Source organism: Bactrocera tryoni, unplaced genomic scaffold, assembly GCF_016617805.1.
Source record: "Bactrocera tryoni isolate S06 unplaced genomic scaffold, CSIRO_BtryS06_freeze2 scaffold_25, whole genome shotgun sequence".
Classification (NCBI taxonomy): Eukaryota; Metazoa; Arthropoda; class Insecta; order Diptera; family Tephritidae; genus Bactrocera; species Bactrocera tryoni.
The window spans coordinates 31614319-31634653 of NW_024395977.1; the positions used below are offsets into that span (position 1 = coordinate 31614319).

At 34.8% G+C, this 20335-nt stretch overlaps 1 protein-coding gene across 1 annotated transcript; it reads right to left on the minus strand.

The window, feature by feature from the left end:
* Nucleotides 1–198: 198 nt before the first annotated feature.
* On the minus strand, nucleotides 199–15253 carry LOC120780556 (fatty acid synthase). Its single transcript, XM_040112813.1, has 10 exons — nucleotides 14973–15253; nucleotides 13690–14207; nucleotides 11723–13540; nucleotides 11105–11528; nucleotides 3796–5073; nucleotides 3123–3735; nucleotides 2790–3064; nucleotides 2380–2729; nucleotides 1212–2307; nucleotides 199–1145 (listed from the first exon to the last, which is right to left on the minus strand). The coding sequence occupies exons 1-10, from the start codon at nucleotides 15129–15131 to the stop codon at nucleotides 468–470; spliced, it is 7209 nt and encodes a 2402-aa protein (XP_039968747.1). The 5' UTR covers nucleotides 15132–15253; the 3' UTR covers nucleotides 199–467.
* Nucleotides 15254–20335: the final 5082 nt, after the last annotated feature.

Genomic DNA, 20335 nt, shown 5'->3' on the forward strand with positions numbered 1-20335 from the left:
TTTTGGGCAGTGTTGCCTATTCAAATTTGGTAAATTCAGCTAAATGCACGGAATTCTTGTGCATTACAAACTTAAATTAACATGGGTCAAATGCGCAAGTAAATGTAAATTAAGCCCGCTAATGCATATTAGCGCTGTCGTCTGTCAGGGCTACTACTTTAGTTCGTTACTGAACATTGATGGAATTATCCTGCATGATGCGTGAAAAATCCAATTGGCTTTATTGAGCTGCAAACATAAGTAATTGAAGAGTGAACGCATATCTATCCTTAAATTATGTTAGTCCTAGAGATACAACAAAAGCAATTACATAGTTTCTTGTATCTTATTCCCACATACAATTTTTATAAAAGTACGGTATGTATACGTAGTTTTAATGGAAAGGGCACCTTAACTATTTATTATGAGCATAAAATGTACATCTTATTATATATGTATGCAACAACATAATGAAAGTATGGATTTCTTTAGAGTATGGGGGTAATTGGCTTAACATCGCGTATGTATTCTTCAAAATTTTTATCTTCTTGAAGCGAGGGATCCATTTCATTAATTAATTGTGGAAGCAATGGATTATCCAACATTGACGTATGGTTTCCTTCAATAACTTTTAAAACGATTTTTCCTTTTGTAATTTTTGATAGACAATAATCCTCTTCTATGTCTTGTAAAGATACTTCTGCTGGCCTTATTAAAACTATGGGTGTTGTAAGTATATCACTAGTATTTAGATCATAGTTTGCCGCCATTCGTATACGTCGAAACATTGCATGCACCATTTTGTTTGCATATTCTTCGCTATATAAATCTTGCTTGTTTACGTATTCCACAAATTTTAGCATTTTGCTTGTTAGTTCTTCCCGTTCACTAAATTCTAAAGCCACTGATTCTTGGGTTTCTTCCGGAAATATTTGTTTCACAATACTTGAAAGGAGTAAATTATACAAATCATTATCATTGAAATCTTCCCCAAGGTGTGCTAGAGTTAATTTTTTTAGGAAATGTGGCGATCCGTCGATGAGTAAGAGTTGTCCTCGAAAGCCAGCCTTTTCAAGCATTGCAGCTAATTTTAGTGCAATAAATGATCCATAGGAATATCCAATGATATAAAACGGTTCCGTAGATTTTAATTCTGCTTTCACGTCCTGAAAATAGTAAAACATAGGAATTTTATTAATAACTTTATCACAGAATAATGAATATTTGCATACTTCAAAACATGCTTCGGCAACTTCCTTAACTGTTGTACATTCACTAAATTTGTGGAGTTGTAAAACATTTGTATTATTCTTTATGTATGATCCGATATTATACCAAGCTTGACCTGCTGTACCCTCTAAACCTGGTATTATAATGTTTGGCGGCATAGACTGTTTTGTAGCATCTGCCGCTGTCTTAAGAGGTATCATAACTTCATTGCAACGTGTTTCGTCGCCCAAATTTCTTAATAAGATTTCCATTCCTAAAAGATTAGTGTCTGAAGCAAAAATCATTTTAACAGCGTCCGTACTCTCTCTGTCCCGGGCATCTGCATATTCTTGCAGTTTTTGAAATGTAAGGGCACGTAAATCTTGTGGTGTTAATATAAGATCGAAATCTCTCTCCAAAGTTTGTTTTATTTCGACAGCCATGAGGGAGTCCATTCCCATTTCAGAAAGTGTGGTTCCCAATGAAATTGATTTCAAATCTCGTATGCCCATAATATTCATGATTGTATCAAGAATGCTTTCATTACCTAAGCGGCCGGAACGTTTTTCAGCTACTACCATACTAGAAACTACTGGATCTGGGGTAGATAACAATGTGTCCAACTCATTTAAGCAAGATGAAATCCGTTGCTGCAGAGTTCCGCCAATTTCCATGTCAATTTTATCTTCAGCCATATCTGCCACTAAACCAACTTCACCAACCGCTCCCCATTGGATTGCTTTTCCGGGATAACCATCTTTAACACGATTTTCAACTATTCGTTCCATTATTGAATTAGCCATGCCGTAATTAGATTGTCCAGCGTTGCCACGCCCGCATGAAACACTCGAAAATACAACAAAATATTCCAGATGCGGACAATGTAATCTAGATAGTTGGTCCAAATTTTTTGTTGCTATTGCTTTCGGAGCTAAGCTTTCTAAAAACTTTTCCTTGGTTTGGTTTGTAAATATTCCGTCTCTCAAAACGACAGCTAAATTGAAAATTCCAGCAACAGGTCCTACATTTTTAGCAAGATTAAGGAGAGCTATACAGCCCTCAATCGTGCTAATATCAAAAGTGCTAACAATGATTTTACAACCGTAGCTCTCCCATAATCTGAAAAAGTAAACAAATTAAATATTAGAATTAAAATAACAGTAGATAAATATGAATCAACTGTTAACATACGCTATTCTGTAAGCTTGATAGTCTTTCGATATACCCCGACTGGAACTCAGAATCAATTTACGTGCGCCTCGTATTACCATCCAATCAGCCAACTCTAAGCCAAAACCACCTAAGCCACCCGGTATTACATAGCTAACGTCCGGTTTAAAATAAACCTGTTTTAAGACTTTCACTGGCAACGTTAGTTTCGATTCGGAACTCTCTCGAACTTGAATTAAAACTTTTCCAATATGTTTCCCTCCTATGAGATGCCTAAACGCTTGTTCAATTTCATGTGCAGGGAAAATCGTACATGGAAGGGGTTGGATAATTCCTTTTTCAATGTCAACATCCACCATATGTTTCAAATACTACAAATATACATAGGCATATGTTTAAGGACGAATGTATTGCAATTAATTTAAACTCACTCCAATATCCTCATCTGAAGCAAATTCTAGTCTGTCGGCCAGAACAGCATGGAACGTTATCTCTTTGAGGAAGCAGCTCATCCCAAGTTTGGTGTCATTTGACATATCAAACTTTCCAATTTCTAAGAAATGTCCACCAAGCCCCAAACAGCGTACTGACGCCAATAATTTATCTTCAGCCAGAGAGTTTAGTACAAAATCAACGCCCTTGCCATTGGTTTCATGTTGTATCATAGTTTCAAAGGATGTATCTCGAGAATTGCCAATGTGACTTTCTAAATTTTTATGAACATTTTTAGTACTTTATTTTATTTGATATATTTTAACAATTACCTTTTAATTTTGGGAATGTTTTTAATAAAAATTGCTTCTTTAGTTCTGTACTGCAAGTTGTAAATACTTCAAGATTGTATGCCAAGGCGACCCTTATAGCTGCAAGACCAATTCCACCAGTTCCAGCATGAATAAGTATACTTTTTCCTTTTCGTATATCTGCGGTCATAAAAAACGCATAGTATACCGTAATATAGACAACTGGTACGGTAGCAGCTTCTTGGAGAGTCCAGTTATCTGGAACATCCCATATGAATTTCGACGGCCTTTCGTTATACGATGCAACACCAGCTTTTGCCACCATGCTCATGACACGTCTACCGGTCTTTGTATTTATTCCAGAGAATTCTAAGCCTAATACACATAACTGAGCAAGACGACTACTACCGTACAATTCAACAGATAATCGACCAGTTGCTAGCATAACGTCTCTGAAGTTAAGCGATGAGTACACAATTCGAACAGAGCATTTATTAATGTCCAAAGGCCCTTCCAACCAGTGTAAAGTGGATAAATCACCCCGTTGCATAACGTTTCCGTAAATATGATTAGATCTTGGTTGTGGAGATTCATGACACAACAACTGTAAATGTCTATAAGAACCCCATTGACCCTATTTTTAATAAATATTTTTGAAATTCATATATGATTTTTTTGTGAGAAAAATAAATACCTGACAATATACATTAATGGCAAGTCCTAAGGCGTATTGGCTGTTATAAAACGAATTTGCCAAATCAAAAGCAGGTGCATTATTATCGTCAATATAAAAGCATGAAATTAGATTTCCATCTGGCTCCTTACGTAAGCAGTTCACAAGTCCAATAATACCATTTGAGTCTTGGTTGAAGGAATATAATACAACTGGTGTTTTGTTAGAAAGACATGTTTGAATATGGGTAATCCATTCAAATTCATTATCTTCTTCAGAAATTTTTATAACTAACGGCTCTAATGTCAGTTTTTTTCCAACCTTTTGCAATAATAACAGTTGCTCATCACCACACAAACGGATATTTGCTATTAAACTGAAATTTTCAAAAGTTGTTGCACTATGAGTAGGCTTGAATTTTTTTTCTCTTGTAACTAAAAAGCCTTTTTCAACTAAACTTTTATATGCTGCTTTTACTGTTGTAACGTTTTCCTCATGGCTTAGACCATTGGCAATTATAAAATGGCAGTTGGTTTGATTGACGAATTTTGCATTTTCTATATGAACACCGGCAATATCATCAACTTGTTGATCTGTGAAGAGCAGAAAATCCCCTGTTACCAATGGTAAATCCTCAACTGCTTCTACAAATTTCGTTACGACCGGTTCTTTATTCTTCGCGCCTACTTCCACAATTTTTACTTTTAATACTGGAGTATTTTCAAGGGCTAACTGGACGCACATACGAACTGCTTCTGTTATATCCAGAGTTGGTGTTGGAAAATGTGAAACAAATTGATATCTTTCGAGTACAGGTATTCCGGGAGCTTTACGTCTTTGAACTGGGCTAGCATGTAGTCCAATTAGTTCAATACCACCGGCAACAATGCGATCATATTTAGGCTCAACGTAAACATCAAAAACTCTGTTTTCAGGATCCATTTTAGTCATAAGGTCAAAATGGTGAGAGCCATTAATCCTTAATTTTCTTATTTTTGTTGGTATAAGCAAGGTACGTGAATCAGTTCCCAAAATTTCAATTTGTAACATGGCATCCATAAATGTTACCCAATTATATTTCCATTCTACTTTTCCATATAAACCATCTCCACGCGCGAGTGTCACTGCGCGGGAAGCACCATTATAGTGATATCCTCTCAGCCTAAGCTCTTTGTAAAAGTCTTTCTTAGATAACATTGAGAATTCCGAATCCTTATATGGTTCGTGAATATTTGGAATTGCTGGATTTTCAATTTCTCTTATTCGCCCTGTCACTACCAAGTTTCCCGACTCGGTAATCTATAAAACATAAAATGGGATAAATAAGAAGTAAGTTGGGCTAAGTTCGGGTGTAACCGAACATTTTATACTCTATCAAAGCCGGTCCAAATTATCAGGTATTCGAAAGCTTAATCTATATACATATATAAAAGAAAGTGACGTTAGTTACTACGCTTATAACTGGAGAACGCCTGGACCGATTTCGCTGATTACCACCAATTCGGACAGGTCTCCGCCCAAACAAGGAGAATACTTAAGAAAAAAAATTATGAAGAAAATAAATTTTCAAATATGTACGATTTTAAAAAGGAAATAAAAACAAACATGATTTTAAATGCTGGCGCATAACTAAAAACGCCTGGACCAATTTTGCCAATTCTTTTTTTAAAATGTTCGAATAATTGCCGGAAAACCCCTAAAAAGAGCCCTTTTCTTTTTCCCATACAAACGAATGAATACTGTTAGTAACGCTAATGCTCGAGAACAGCTGAACCAATCTTGATGAAATTTTCAGAGGTTGTTCGCTGGGGATCGAGGAAAGTTTAGAAATAAAAAACCGCATGCTTTTCGTGAGGAAAAGTCGGAAAGTTTGACACTTCCAAAAAAATAACTTTTTTTCATACAAACATTTTTTTTCAACTTTTTTCCTTTTGTTTTTCAATTGTCAAATTTGTCGTTTGCTTTCTTTATTCCGGTTATTCAAAAAAAATTATTGAAATTTATTCCGTGTAAACGTTATGTGTGTTTCACACAAAGTGCTCAATTACAGATTGAAATTTGTTACGATGCCACCAAGAGGTCGCGTTCGTTTTGGCAACATAAGTATATATATTGACAGCCAATGGCACATGACCGAGTATTCCCAGGATGCGATGACATACGAATGAAATTATGGATCGCGGGCAATCAGCAAGCGATCGTCACGATGTCAAAGGACAACTTTTCAAACAACAGTTGCGATGTTTTGTAAACTTTATCTTAAAGCAACGTATATGTGGTGCTGTTAGATGCTGGATGTACTCTGTTGAGTGGTAAAAAGAGAGGTTTGCCGCACGCACATATTATTCTTTGGATAGAGGTTACACCAAATCAAATTGATGAAATAATTTCTGCGGAAATTCCTGATCCAGAGATCGAAGCAGAATTATACGAAACCAATATGGTTCATGTACCTTACGGACATCACAATACCACTTCGGTTTGTATGTCTGACAATAAATGTACGAAACACTATCCAGGTGCTTTTCTTTCGGAAACACAAACTAGAAATGATGGATATCCAATGTATCAGCGTCGCTCACCAGATGACAATGGCAGAACATTTAGCATTCAATTTAGAGGCGTGAATATCGAAGTTAACAACACATCGAAGTCGAAGACATATGGATCGTACTCACTGGAAGTGAGAGAACAATTGCTAAACGTCAAAACCACCTAAACTTTGACAGTTGACTGGATTGGGGAGGTTTTGACGTTTAGCAATTGGAAACGAGCGATGGCCATATTGAAATCTTACCAAAAAAATATATAAACGGAGGGATTTGTTGCATCGTTCAAGACCTCTTATAAAAAATGTAAAACAATGAATATTAAATAAATTTGTAGTGAAATTTAAAGATATTTGATGAAACGTTTTGTAATTTGAAGCATTACAGTTTTATTTTCAATGGAAAATTATTAAAAACCTTTAATGATTGAGAGCTAACAAGCTTAAATCCTTTTATTGGGTATTAAAAGGACAAAAGTCAGTTGTTCTAATATTCTTTAAAAAGATTGAAATGGTTGCTCCATATAATAGATAACCACTATTTAGTAATTTTTATACGTACTAAATGTTGGGTGTTGGGTTAATAAATGCCCAAAAATTATTATTTTGTTCGATCTGGCCATAATGGAAAATGTTATAAAAAACGCTTATTTTGAGGCGCTCCCATACTGGAATAAGTTGGGCATCCCATTATTCCTGGTTTTCCGACTGTTGTGCGTCTCGCAGTTAATTTGGAGAATTACCAAATAGTCTATTTCAACACAGAGAATACAGTACAGACAGAGAAAACACCCCCAGCAACAAAATTAACATTTACGAGTTTTTTCTCAACTTTCGTCAGTGAACCGTTTGCGAGAACTTGCTCTATTCGGAAATATCTTGATATTATACATACAATTACAATTACAATTGCTGGAACATGATAATCACTGGAATGAAGTTCGTACACTTTTCGCGATGATCAGCCATCAAATTAGCGACAATTATGGATTACGAACGAAAATGACATTTCCGAAGACATTTTACATCGTATTCGCTAAGAATTGGAAATGGGTAAATTTCGGTTGATACTTCCGGTGGTTTGATATCAATTCCATCTTCCCTTTACCAATTCACCAAAGATAAACTCATCACGAATATTCGGACATTGGAAAAATTATCGTAACTACAATTCCTTAAGTGCACGCGCAATGTTAGCTGCCAAAAATACCGATGTTGTTGACTTAAACTGAAAGATTCAAAGTCAAATTCCGGGAGACTTGCGCTCATACAAATTGATCGATTGTGGAATTTCTAAATTCTTTGAATAGGCTTGGTATGCCACCGCATCATTTGCGTCTCAAAGTTGGATCTGTCGAAACTGTGTAATGGGACCTGACTGATTATGACGCAGCTATCGAATACAAAGGGGCAGAATGCTTGATTCTTCGAATTCCTCTGAGTTCTAACGATTTGTCATTTCAGTTCAAACGTATTCAGTTTCCAGTGAAAATTGCATTTGAGACACAAGGATAGTCGCATAGTGTATGGTATACATTTGGAAATGCTATGTTTTTCACTCGGCCAGATATACGTGGCCTGCTCACGAGTTGGAAAACCATCTTTTCTATACAACGGAACAGAAACCAAAAAATGTTCTTTATCAAGCTGCGACACATTGAAAAAAAGTGAAATGATAAATTCAACTTTTTCATTTCGAAACACATAATTTCACGCAGGACAACGACTGCGGGGTCAGCTAGTAATATATAAAAAAATGTTACGTAAGAAGTCAATCAATTAAAGAAACTGAATGGAGTACAATCATAATTGGTATCTTTTAATTTATAGTGGTATAATCCAAAAAGTCTAAGGCTTATACTTATTTACTTTCGTTACTACATTCTGCTTCATGTTGGAAATATTAAAATCAAGCTAATTAAATGAAATGAGATATGTACACTCTGCCCAGAAGGTATCGAGAATTCTTCATTTAAATCTCTCGCTTATATGGAAGACAGGTTTTTTCCTAGGTTTGTACAACTATTCTTAATTATGATGACATAAAGAGCTGCTGTAAACACACTGGTTGACAGATCGCGCTAGTTTTTGGCATCATAATTAAGGACAGTTGTACCAATCTAGGAAAACCTGTCTTCCATCCGGGGAAATGAAGAATTCTCGATACTTTCTTGACAGGTTGTATAGTATATGCGTTGTTAAATCAAACAAAAAGGATAAATTTAATATTTTGTTAAAATAGTTTATTAATATATGAAAACTTTGATAATTTTAACGATTCAAGGTCAAATAGAAAGTCTATATGGATGAAAGATATTATATTGAGTATATTGCATAAATAGAGTAATGGAAAAATTTGGACTGACTTTTGCCATTGCTAAAATATACTTTAGAACATATTTTCAAGCAATTTTATAATGATAGCTCTCACGCAGAGCAACAATTTGTCACAAAGTCTTCTAGAATAATGAAATTTATTATTTTATTATTCTTCTAATGGTCAAACCACTTCTTAAACTGGATTTTGGGATAGATTTTCGCTCTTTCAGCGATTTTCATCTAAAGTTTTTTTATTTTTGGAAATAGGAAAAAGTCACATGGAGGCTGGAGCATCGTTACAGTATTAATTTTGGCACAGAATTCACGAACAATTTCCTTGGTCTATTTTTTTTATCAAACAAAAATCGCCAAGCTTAGCAGATGCTACAGACAAAGCATACACAACAGCATGTACAATACTTGTACAAGTATATCAACATAAAAAATTACCATTAGGCTCTTCATACAAGCGAAATTTTTAATTTTAAAGTTCCCATCATTTTCTAAAGACACTCCGGGTAACAATCCTGCCGTTAATATTGAAGTCCTTGGACCTATTTCTCTCTGGGAATTACATCTAAAATAACGCATTTGACCTATATATTTGACAATAAAATCAGAAATCGTTAAATGATGGACCTATTTTGGGACTCGATATCGTATTGTGGTCAACATGTCCCTTTATTTTTCCAAAATATCAGACCAATATATAAGATGTATAGTAAACTGGAATGTCGTAAGTCACTATATTTGGCATATCAGGCATAGGGACATCTCTATTCTAACTTATATATGTATATATTCCATCATTAAATGAATTATATGGGAGTTGGAATAATTCGCTGACTAATTTCAGACATTTTCGGAAGTAAACTGAAGGATATCCAGTACCCCACGTTCACTTAATTTTGCTAAGATATTTTAAATATCGACGGAATTACATATAATAAAGAAATTTAATCCGAAGTTTACAATTTCTATATTATTTAGGTATAGGAATATGGGGGTTAAGGTAGTATTGGCCCGACGTTATCCGTTTTAGACACAAGAACACACTATAAGAGAGAGACGCTCTGAAATATCTCTTTAAGATACTAAGATCACCATGTTCGGTATCTGGGGACATGGAAAGTTGTGGGCGATAACAATTTTATTACAATACGATTTTCTTATAGGGATTTGAAAATATTGATATATGGGAATCGGGAGTGGTTGTTGTTCGATTTTGCACATTTCTGAGTGTAACTGCTACCGTTTCCATCTCGGGTGTAAAATTTAATGTCTCTGAAGCATTTATTTGGTGATATAGGTATAACTCTTTTAATATATTTAAGCATGAATGTTATATGGGTAGTGGGCGTGGTTATTATCTGATCTTACCCTATTCACACTGTGTACAGAGATGATAATAAAATTTGTCGCCAGAAATAACAGGAATAGCTTCTGGAATATATACGTTAAACATATTATAAGGCGAGGACCATTTTTTTTTTAATTTTCAAACCACAAAGGCTCCTTTATACTGTGATTCTATTTGGGGAAAAAGTAAATACTATATTTCAGCCATGTTCTGTATTTATTTCTCACACAGCAACGAAGTGATTCGAATAATCGAATTTGCCGGTTCCAGAAATCGAATAATTTTTTTTATATGAATTCGAAACGAAATGAATTGTTATGAAAACCGAATTACCATATTTAAATGTAATTAAAAATGGAAAATTTATATCGTATGATTTCTTCTCTGCGTACATGACAATAAGAGATATCTGGGCGGCGGAATGTTGGAGGGATAGTTTGATGTTAATATTAACTTTAGCTTCAGGATGATACCAAACCATTGTGCGCTCAAAATTAGTTAAGAAGTATTTGCCTTCACTATCAATAGCATAATTAAATTTTATTTTCAGACTCTGTAAAGCCGATGAACTCCTATCAAATTGCATTGGCAAATGGCATTCTTATCCCAATCTATTCAGAGTCGTTGCGCCGCAGGCCTGATGCATTTCAGCACGGGCTCCGGGGACCTTGTGAGAGTTAAGAAAGCGTTAGTTAACAACCATCACCGTGCAAAAGTTATATTTTTCTTTATCAAAGTGGAACGTGGACATCCTCCCAATTGAATTATCAGCATTTAGTAATGTTCATATTAACGCAATGATAAGAGTTCTCACTAGATAATATCTTTTTGTTAATAAAGTTCAAAAGTCAATGCAAGTATTTAAACATCACATTAGCAACTTCAAATGGATTTGAAAGGCCTTGATCTAAATTTCTGCAACGCGAAATCGTTAGTTTGGAAAAATTAAAAGTAAAGCATGTTTCGATGTGGAATAGAAATACTTCGAAATAAATGAAATCATTCAGTTTGGTAAAAACGAAATCACATTTCATTCGGGGTCCGGTACACCTATTTATATATATGAGCAATACTATGTATCAAAATGTCATTAAAATTAATACCTCGAATTGCCCTGTTCCATAGTGAATCATAACATTCAGTTCCACACTTCCATTCAAAGTCATATTTGTCGCACGTATGAATCGTACGTCCTCGAACTCAATCGGAACATCCATGTAGCTTGGACCATGATACATCAAAGAGAATGTTTCCCAAACATATTGAAGGTAGCATGTAGCCGGAATTAGGATTTTCCCATCAATAACATGCCCGCTCATAAATTCCTCATTATCGCTACTTAAGTTTATTTTAAATAAGCGTTCTCCACTCGATTTAGTTTTCATGTTCTCATATTTCGTCACAAACCAGTCTTCACTGTGATCCCAGCGAATTAATGAGCTGATTCCAGGAGTACCCTTCGATACTGGGAATTCAATTTTCGAATATAAATTTTCTACGGGGAACGTTACTCCACTGCTAAACAATCTAAAAGCAAATATTTAATAAAATATTATTTATAATAATTTATAATTTATGACTTTAGCATGCAAACATAATATGTGTGTAAAAAGTTTCCTTAAAAAAAATGCACAAATATTTTTGGTTGAAATTTGTATAAATACAATTCTTTTTACGGCCTGAGATCATAAAAATGTTAAGTCAACAATAAGAGTACTTACTTTCCTAAGGCAGTGAGGAAAAACAGGGTATTATTGCTGTTGTTCCGTTGTGTGAGCGGAACATGAATACCATTGGGCATTGATCGTTTGAGTATTGCTTGGAGTAATCCGTGGGGTGCTATTTCAATAGTTAAAGAATTTTTGGGTAGCATTTCAAATGTTTCTTCAAATAATACGCTATTCAGAAGATTGTTGGCGTGATACTCTGCTGAACATAAATTATGTCCAAATTGCTCCCAATCTTCTTTAGGTACACTTGTACTCAACCATTTTGAACTTCTTGGTTTTGGATCTGGGATGATTTGTTGTAAATATTTAAAAAAATCAGGACCCATATGAGCTATGTAACGAGAATGATAAGCAATATTTGAGCAAGGCACTTCTTTCGCAAAAATATTTTTAGCTTTTAACTCCTCCACAAATTTTGCTATATCTTCAGCTGGCCCGGAAATGGTACAAGATTCCGCACTATTCCGACAAGCTACTTCAATGCCATCTGGAATTATACTGATAATCTTCCTATAACCCATTCCCACAGCTGCCATTGATCCTTTTATTTTCTCAATTTCCAGACTGACTTTTCCACGGTAATAAGCAGCTAGAATCATTTGTTCTGCAGTAAAGCATCCATCGGCATAGCCGCAGCCCAACTCACCTACTGAATGACCAATAATGTAGCTGGGCTCTATGTTTAATGAGCGCAAGAGATCTACCAAACCGATTTGAATTGCGGCTATTCCTACGAAGGAGTGCATTATATTTTCGAATGTACTGTGATCTGCGGATGTGAGTATGTTCAGTAAGTCAAGTCCCTTCGATTGTAGAGTCTTATGGCTCTGCTCAATGGAATGCATGAAAGTAGGAATCTGGAGCAATGATGCTCCCATTTCGGCCCACTGCGAACCCATTCCGCTAAACACCCAGACTATAGGACGCTTTATACCGGTGAAATGGTGTACATCTCTAACCTGTGTTTTCACTTGGTTGGTTCCATTTTTTACAAAAACCGCATATCCCCGAAACACCATGCCGGAAACTTCTTCCTTTTGAATATTATGTAATAAAGCAAAAAATTCGGTATCCAAGGGTTGATTTTCTATAGCGTTGAATACATAATTGACCGAATCCTCAGTCCTTCCAGCCCAAGTTAGTAACCTTGGTATATCATCATTTGGCACACCGCAATTTATTTTCTTTTTGTCAAACCCTTTCAAAAGTGCGTGGGCATTGGCACCACCAAAACCAAAAGAATTCACACCTATATATGGTTTCTCTAGGTCAACGACATCTTTTACGACAATCAGACGGCCTTCCGATAAAGCAGTAATTTCTGGTTTTACTTCAGTGAAGTTAATATTTGGAGCAATTTTCCCATTTTGAAATGCTAAACATGCCTTCACCAAAGAGCAAATACCAGAAGCTGCCTCCGAATGACCTATATTTGATTTTACTGAACCAACTAATAGAGGCTTCTCACGCCGACTACATAATATGCTGTCAATTGCTCGGCATTCTTCGGGGTCTCCGACCACAGTTCCAGTACTGTGGGCTTCTAGGTAACCCAAATCATTAGGTTTTATATCAATTTCATTATAAAATTCAGCAATAAGTTGCTCCTGAAGTTTTCCAGACGGGAAGGTAATTCCTTCCGGTTTATACCCGTCGCAATTGGTTTTCGAGTAAACAACGCTGGCATATATACGTTTAGCATCACGTTTACGTTGTAAGAATAGGCAATTTATAGCTTCAGATCGCGTATACCCAGATGCATTTTTATCAAAAGGTCGACAATAGCCGTTAGGAGCAAGTACACCAAGTCTTGAAAATTAAAAAAATAATTTAACTAAGTTATATTTACGGTAATATTATTTGATTATGAGCATATATTATTTATGAATACTTTAAATAACGCAAAAAGAACAATACAACAATAATGAATGGAAACACAAGTTGCTTTGCTTATGTACCTGGCAAACTGGAGTGTTACAAATGGGTGCAATATTAAATTTGATCCACCAATAATAGCTGCATCTATTTCTCCATTACGCAAAGCGGAGAAAGCATTGTCTAAGGCATACATTGAGCTAGAACAAGCTGTATCCAATAAAAAGGATGGACCTTGTAAGCCTAAGCAATACGAAATTCTATTTGCCATCATTGCTCGACTGCATCCAGTTATACCAAAACCACCTGAAGACACTTTTTCATAAAACCATGTCTTCTCCGATTCAGATATACAGGAACCAATATAAACACCAGTTTTTGTACCGCGTAGACTTTTCGGATTTATGCCGGCATCTATTACAGCTTCATATGCAGTCTCGATTAAAATACGTGTTTGAGGATCCATCGTATGGGCTTGTTTAAAATGAACGCCAAAAAATGTTGCGTCAAATTTTTCCAAATCGTAAATTTTTCCTGATCGCTTTGGTATCTCGGGATTGAAATGTCGCCAGCGTCGCTCATCATCATCTACCATATCAATCTGCAAAAAAAAAAGTATTATAATTTATTAAACCACTAAATATTGTAAATGTAAATGTGTGGACATTAAATCAGTTTTTTTTAGGATATTTTTACCTGACGCGTTCTAAAATAAAGCAAAAAACCAAAGTTTAATTATTTCGCAAAATATTTTAATATAAAGATTTGCCACCACCTGAAGGAATTTTCCAGACTTTCATTCGGTTGCACTCGAACTAAGCCCTTCCTTACTTGTTGTCCAAGTTTTTTTTACAATTATGAATAAACGAATTTAATAGTATATAAAGTCTATAGCCGGCATTAAGTGGAAAAATTTAGCTTGATATAAATATTTTAATTAAGCTAAACTTTCTAACGGGATGTTTGTGGTTTGGATAAACTATTATCAAAAGATTAAAAAATGCAATAGTTATACCGAGTCTCTGAACTCTGAATTTATGTTAAATTTTTTTTCTTATAAGTAGTAGTAGTAGCTGTTTTGATTTTTCAAGCATTACTTTTTAACGGTTGTGAAGCATAACTGGTGTTTTAACATTATTTCTGGATCAAATATTCAATAAAAAAGCAATAAGTTTATGTGTACAAAGTCTTTCGAAAACTCATATATAGTTTTTTAGTTGTTGATTTAAAAACGACTTATTCGTGCATACATTTGTATTTTGTTCACATCAAACTATAATTTTATAAGGAATTCTTATTCATGTGTTATTTTCAAATTCACATGCAATCACATCTTTCATATTATATATTTTAATTTTTTATGCACCTTATTGTAGAGATTTCGCTCATACTCCGCAATATTATGAGAGTTTGGAAATTTCCCTGCCATTCCAGAGATAACAATTTCATCGCCTTCAGATTCAGGAAATGATCTTGAAAACTTTTTATGTTTTTTTGAAGTTGTTTCCTTAATTAAAGTTGACATGGTTTAGTTTATAAATTAAACACTGGAATACAGCACAGGATTTGAAAATTGTCCTGGTTGAACACACTGTACTTAAAGTTAGCACAAAACCACCAGGCGTATACGCACGAATTGCCAAACGAATAGCAATGGTTTGAGACTTCAAACTTGAAGCTACTTTTATAATATTACTTTACACACAACGTCGCGATGTATGGGACAGGGGCAGACGAGTACAGAGTATAATTACTTCGTGCGGATTTCTTCTATCAACAGAATGGGTTCAACATAGCAACATTTAAATCAAAATCTATTTATTAGCACATAAATTACTATAAGCATGTGCATAAGAGCGAACACAGGGTACATTGATATGCATATGAAAATAATGTAAATCGAAAGTGATATTCGATTTTGTTGGGTACTTTTCTCAACACAAAAAAAATTAAGTAAATGATGTGAACCCTTAATGTATATTTAAAACAGCAGTATGTAAAACTTTTCGTTTTAAATATCCAATGGCGTATTACGTATACTTAGTTCATAGAATGTATTGCCTTCAATAAAACTTGTTTCTTCAGCGCAAAAAAAATTCTGGGAGAAAAACTGAAATATTTAGAAGCACCTAGGACTTATCTAATATATCGTCCCCTCAATATAACAATAGCGTATGTGCTCATACGCCATTATTTTTTTATTGCATATTTAGAATCTCCATCATTGATTCTATGTCTGGTCAAAATTTCGTCAAATTCTACTTCCACAAAGTGGGTCAAAATGTCATTGGAAAAAATGGTGTATAATTTCATGTTCAAAAATTTCCTTCAATAAGTGTATAAGCTCATATGCGCTATTTTGCTTGAAATTGCCACTGCAAAGTTGTTAAAATAATAATAGTGTATGCGCATTATATTCCATTTTAGCCTGTAGAAATAAATACAATTTATCAAAACTTTAACTCATAAAAAAGCTTATAATAATATACACAAAGTTTGAGAAATAGTTTTATTCCGACCATTTCTATACTCCACATAAGCTGTTTTATTTTCAATACAAATTCGAAAGTTTTATCAGAAATTTACAAGAGTAGTAGCCTATGCGATTTTTACGTTGTTTTGACTACATGAATGCCAAGGAAATATTGTAGTCATTTGAAATTTCAGCTTGCAAATTCATTTCGCAGAGAAAGTTTGTTCATTAAAAATATGGATTTTAAACATCTGAGTGAGTATCGTCTTTTATATAATGTAAGTGAAGTAAGTAAGGTAAATATCAACAGGCTGTGACACGAAACCACCAGTCGTTGTGGAAATTGCTCCAAAGACTGATGAATTTGATTTCGCTGTGGGATTGCCGGACATAGAGATACCTCAAAAAGAGGTCTTCAACTTTTCGTTTACTGGCAAATACAATAAAGAGCTGCCTATTTGTAATCGAAAGCTACATGATCTTCAAAATTTGTGCAGAAAGAGTGTAATTCCTCGTGGCTCGCAGTCATTTTTTTTAACTTACGAGGTGGAAACAAGCGAAATTGTTTAGATGAGCCAGATGTAGCAGAGGAAAAGAATGAAGGCGAATGAATTTCTAGTTATTTTTGATTTATGCAATGACCTTCATTTTTCATAATTTTTTGTTTATAATAACCCAAATTGGAAAGTAATGAATAAATGCCACTGAATTAACAAAACAATGAATTAATTACTGTTTTATAATGTTACAAATTGATATTTTTGAGATCAAATATTTTAATAAAAATACCGTAAAATTATTGAATAAAACAGCGTATACCATACAAAATAAAATAGTGTATCTGATACACATCATACGAATTCCTTAAAAAATAAAATGGCCTATATGGAGGACTTGCGCTTTGAATAACATAATTATGGTCTTAAAGGATGCGTAGAATAAAAAAACTTGGTAAATTTAAAGACAAGAAACGGTATAATGTACTCATCGAAAAATCCACTATGAAGAATTATTATTTACCGCGATATTGAGGTTTTAATAGACATCTGATTTGACAAAAACTTTAAACTCGATTTTCTCAAAACCCAAAAAAAATTATACGCTATTGTTATATTGAGGGGACGATATGATATTTGAAAATATATGCCCATAATCAATTAAGGAAAATATATATAAATAATTTATTATTTAGTTCAATCTTACGTTTAAAACATGGCACGATCCATAACTTTGGTGTTCGGGTAAAAAAAACGAATTTCGGTATAAATGGGGTATGTGCTGATAGGAGAGCTTCTCTAGAGGAGGAATATGCAAAAATAATGTTGTTACCACTTACAGTGAACCATTAAAGTTTACACACACCTATTTCTATTAAATTACGAGACGTTTATTTGTTATAAAATGAATACATTTTTAGTTTTTCTCTATCCATTTCGAAAGATGTATATTTAACATTAAATATAGCATATAAACATATTTTTTTTTTTTTACACAAATAAAAAAAAATTTATGCTAAAACTTAAAATGCGCCTAATTCATATCAAAAAAGTTTACATACTTCTTCTTCTTTTTTACTAAACTTTACATAAAATGATTTTCGTTTTTCTAACAAACTTTATGCGTCTGTCAGTGGATGAATTATATATAGTATCTTCTTCTTCTTTGCTGGCGTAGACACCGCTTATGCGATTATAGCCGAGTTAACAACAGCGCTCCAGTCGTTTCAGCCAGGTGATTACCCACTTGGTTCTTCCAACGGAGTGCAGGTCTTCCTCTTCCTTTGCTTCCCCTGGCGGGTACTGCGTCGAATACTTTCAGAGCTAGAGTGTTTTCGTCCATTCGGACAACATGACCTAGCCAGCGTATCCGCGGTCTTTTAATTCGCTAAACTATGTCAATGTCGTCGTATATCTCGTACAGCTCATCGTTCCATCGAATGCGATATTCGCCGTGGCCAATGCGCAAAGGACCATAAATCTTTCGCAGAACCTTTCTCTCGAAAACTTGCAACGTCGACTCATCGGTTGTTGTCATCGTCCAAGCCTCTGCACTAAATAGCAGGACGGGAATAATGAGTGACTCATAGAGTTTGGTTTTGGTTCGTTGAGAGAGAACTTTACTTCTCAATTGCCTACTCAGTCCGAAGTAGCACCTGTTGGCAAGAGTAATCCTGCGCTGGATTTCCAGGCTGACATTGTTGGTGGTGTTTGCACTGGTTCCTAAATAGACGAAATTATCTACAACTTCAAAGTTATGACTGTCAACAGTGACGTGAAAGCCAAGTCGCGAGTGCGACGATTGTTTGTTAGATGACAGAAGATATTTCGTCTTGACTTCGTGCACTACCAGACCCATTGGCTTTGCTTCCTTGTTGTTAGTTTTCATTGGGGGTGTTTTTTTACGCGGTGGGTCCCAAACCCAGCGCACAACCTTATGTAGGGGATGTTTCACCTTCTCACTTTAGCTGGCCTTCAAACGGATGTTCTTAGCCTACCTAGAGGATACTTGGTCAAAGACCGGAAGTCGTGAGCTGCTTGAGTCATATGTAAAAGAATCGTTTCTGGCCACTCCCAAGTGAATGACGATCAGAGAACTTTCCTCACGTGCGTGAACTTCTACAGATGACTCCATCAAAAAAGTTTACATGCACTAATAATTGTGTACGATATAACTCAAAAGTAAATACAATAGTTTTAACGGTTTTTTGCCCACATTTTGTTTCAATTATTGTCCCTTGACATGACGTTTGCATACATTTCGAAAATTGGATAAGCATATGTGTCTGAACATTTTAAGAAAAAAATGTAAATTTAAGGTGTGCTTAAATCAGCTGAAATCAGGATAACGACCGAAACCACACGTCTTATCTTGTACTTGAATGGTTGTTATGGAATTAAAAATAGCTTGATAGCTTCAAAATATCTGGAACTTTTTCGAAAACGTCGAGTTTCATCAAAATAAGGCCAAAACACTGGATCATCAACTTAGTAGGTCCAAACAGCCGGAAATAATACTAGAAATCGAGTGAGGAGCATGCGTGGACGTCAAGGGACAATAATTGCAACAAACTGTGGGCGAAAAGCCGCTATTGTAATTACTTTTGAATTATATAGTAAATAATCATTGGTGTATGGACACTTTTTCGATATGAATTAGGCGCATTTTAAACTTTAGCATTAATTTTTTTTTTTTTTGTGTAAACAAAAAAATATTTTGATATGCTATATTTAGTGTTAAATATGCATCTTTCGAAAACGAAAAGAAAACGTGTCGTAATTTAATTGAACTAGGTGGATGTAAACTTTATTGGTTCACTACGTATAAAAAAAATTTCGAGTTCGTAGATGGGCGTAATCGGACCACCTCAAATCGCCATTAACCGAAAACATATAAAGTGCCATAACTAAGCATTAAATTAAGATATAAAAGGCGTATTTTATTTGCCCATCACAAGCTAATAGCTGAACTATAGACATATAAAACACACTTAGCTTATTTCCTATTTTCGCTTAAAAGAGTATTGGCAATGCCGGCGGGAACAGTAAGCTGATATCCACTTTGTTTCAAAATGTCTGATGTGGAGAAAAGCTTAGTTTGAATTCTTCGATTTGTAAACGGGATATTAAACTAGAATACATATATATATATCGGGTGATTTTTTAAGAGCTTGATAATATTTAAAAAAAAAAAAACGCATAAAATTTGCAAAATCTCATCGGTTCTTTATTTGAAACGTTAGATTGGTTCATGACATTTACTTTTTGAAGATAATTTCATTTAAATGTTGACTCATGTGGTTTCAACAAGATGGCGCTACATGCCACACAGCTCGCGATTCTATGGCCATTTTGAGGGAAAACTTCGGAGAACAATTCATCTCAAGAAATGGACCCGTAAGTTGGCCACCAAGATCATGCGATTTAACGCCTTTAGACTATTTTTTGTGGGGCTACGTCAAGTCTAAAGTCTACAGAAATAAGCCAGCAACTATTCCAGCTTTGAAGACAACATTTCCGAAGAAATTCGGGCTATTCCGGCCGAAATGCTCGAAAAAGTTGCCCAAGGAATTGGACTTTCCGAATGGACCACCTAAGACGCAGCCGCGGTCAACATTTAAATGAAATTATCTTCAAAAAGTAAATGTCATGAACCAATCTAACGTTTCAAATAAAGAACCGATGAGATTTTGCAAATTTTATGCGTTTTTTTTTTAAAAAAAGTTATCAAGCTCTTAAAAAATCACCCGATATATTAGG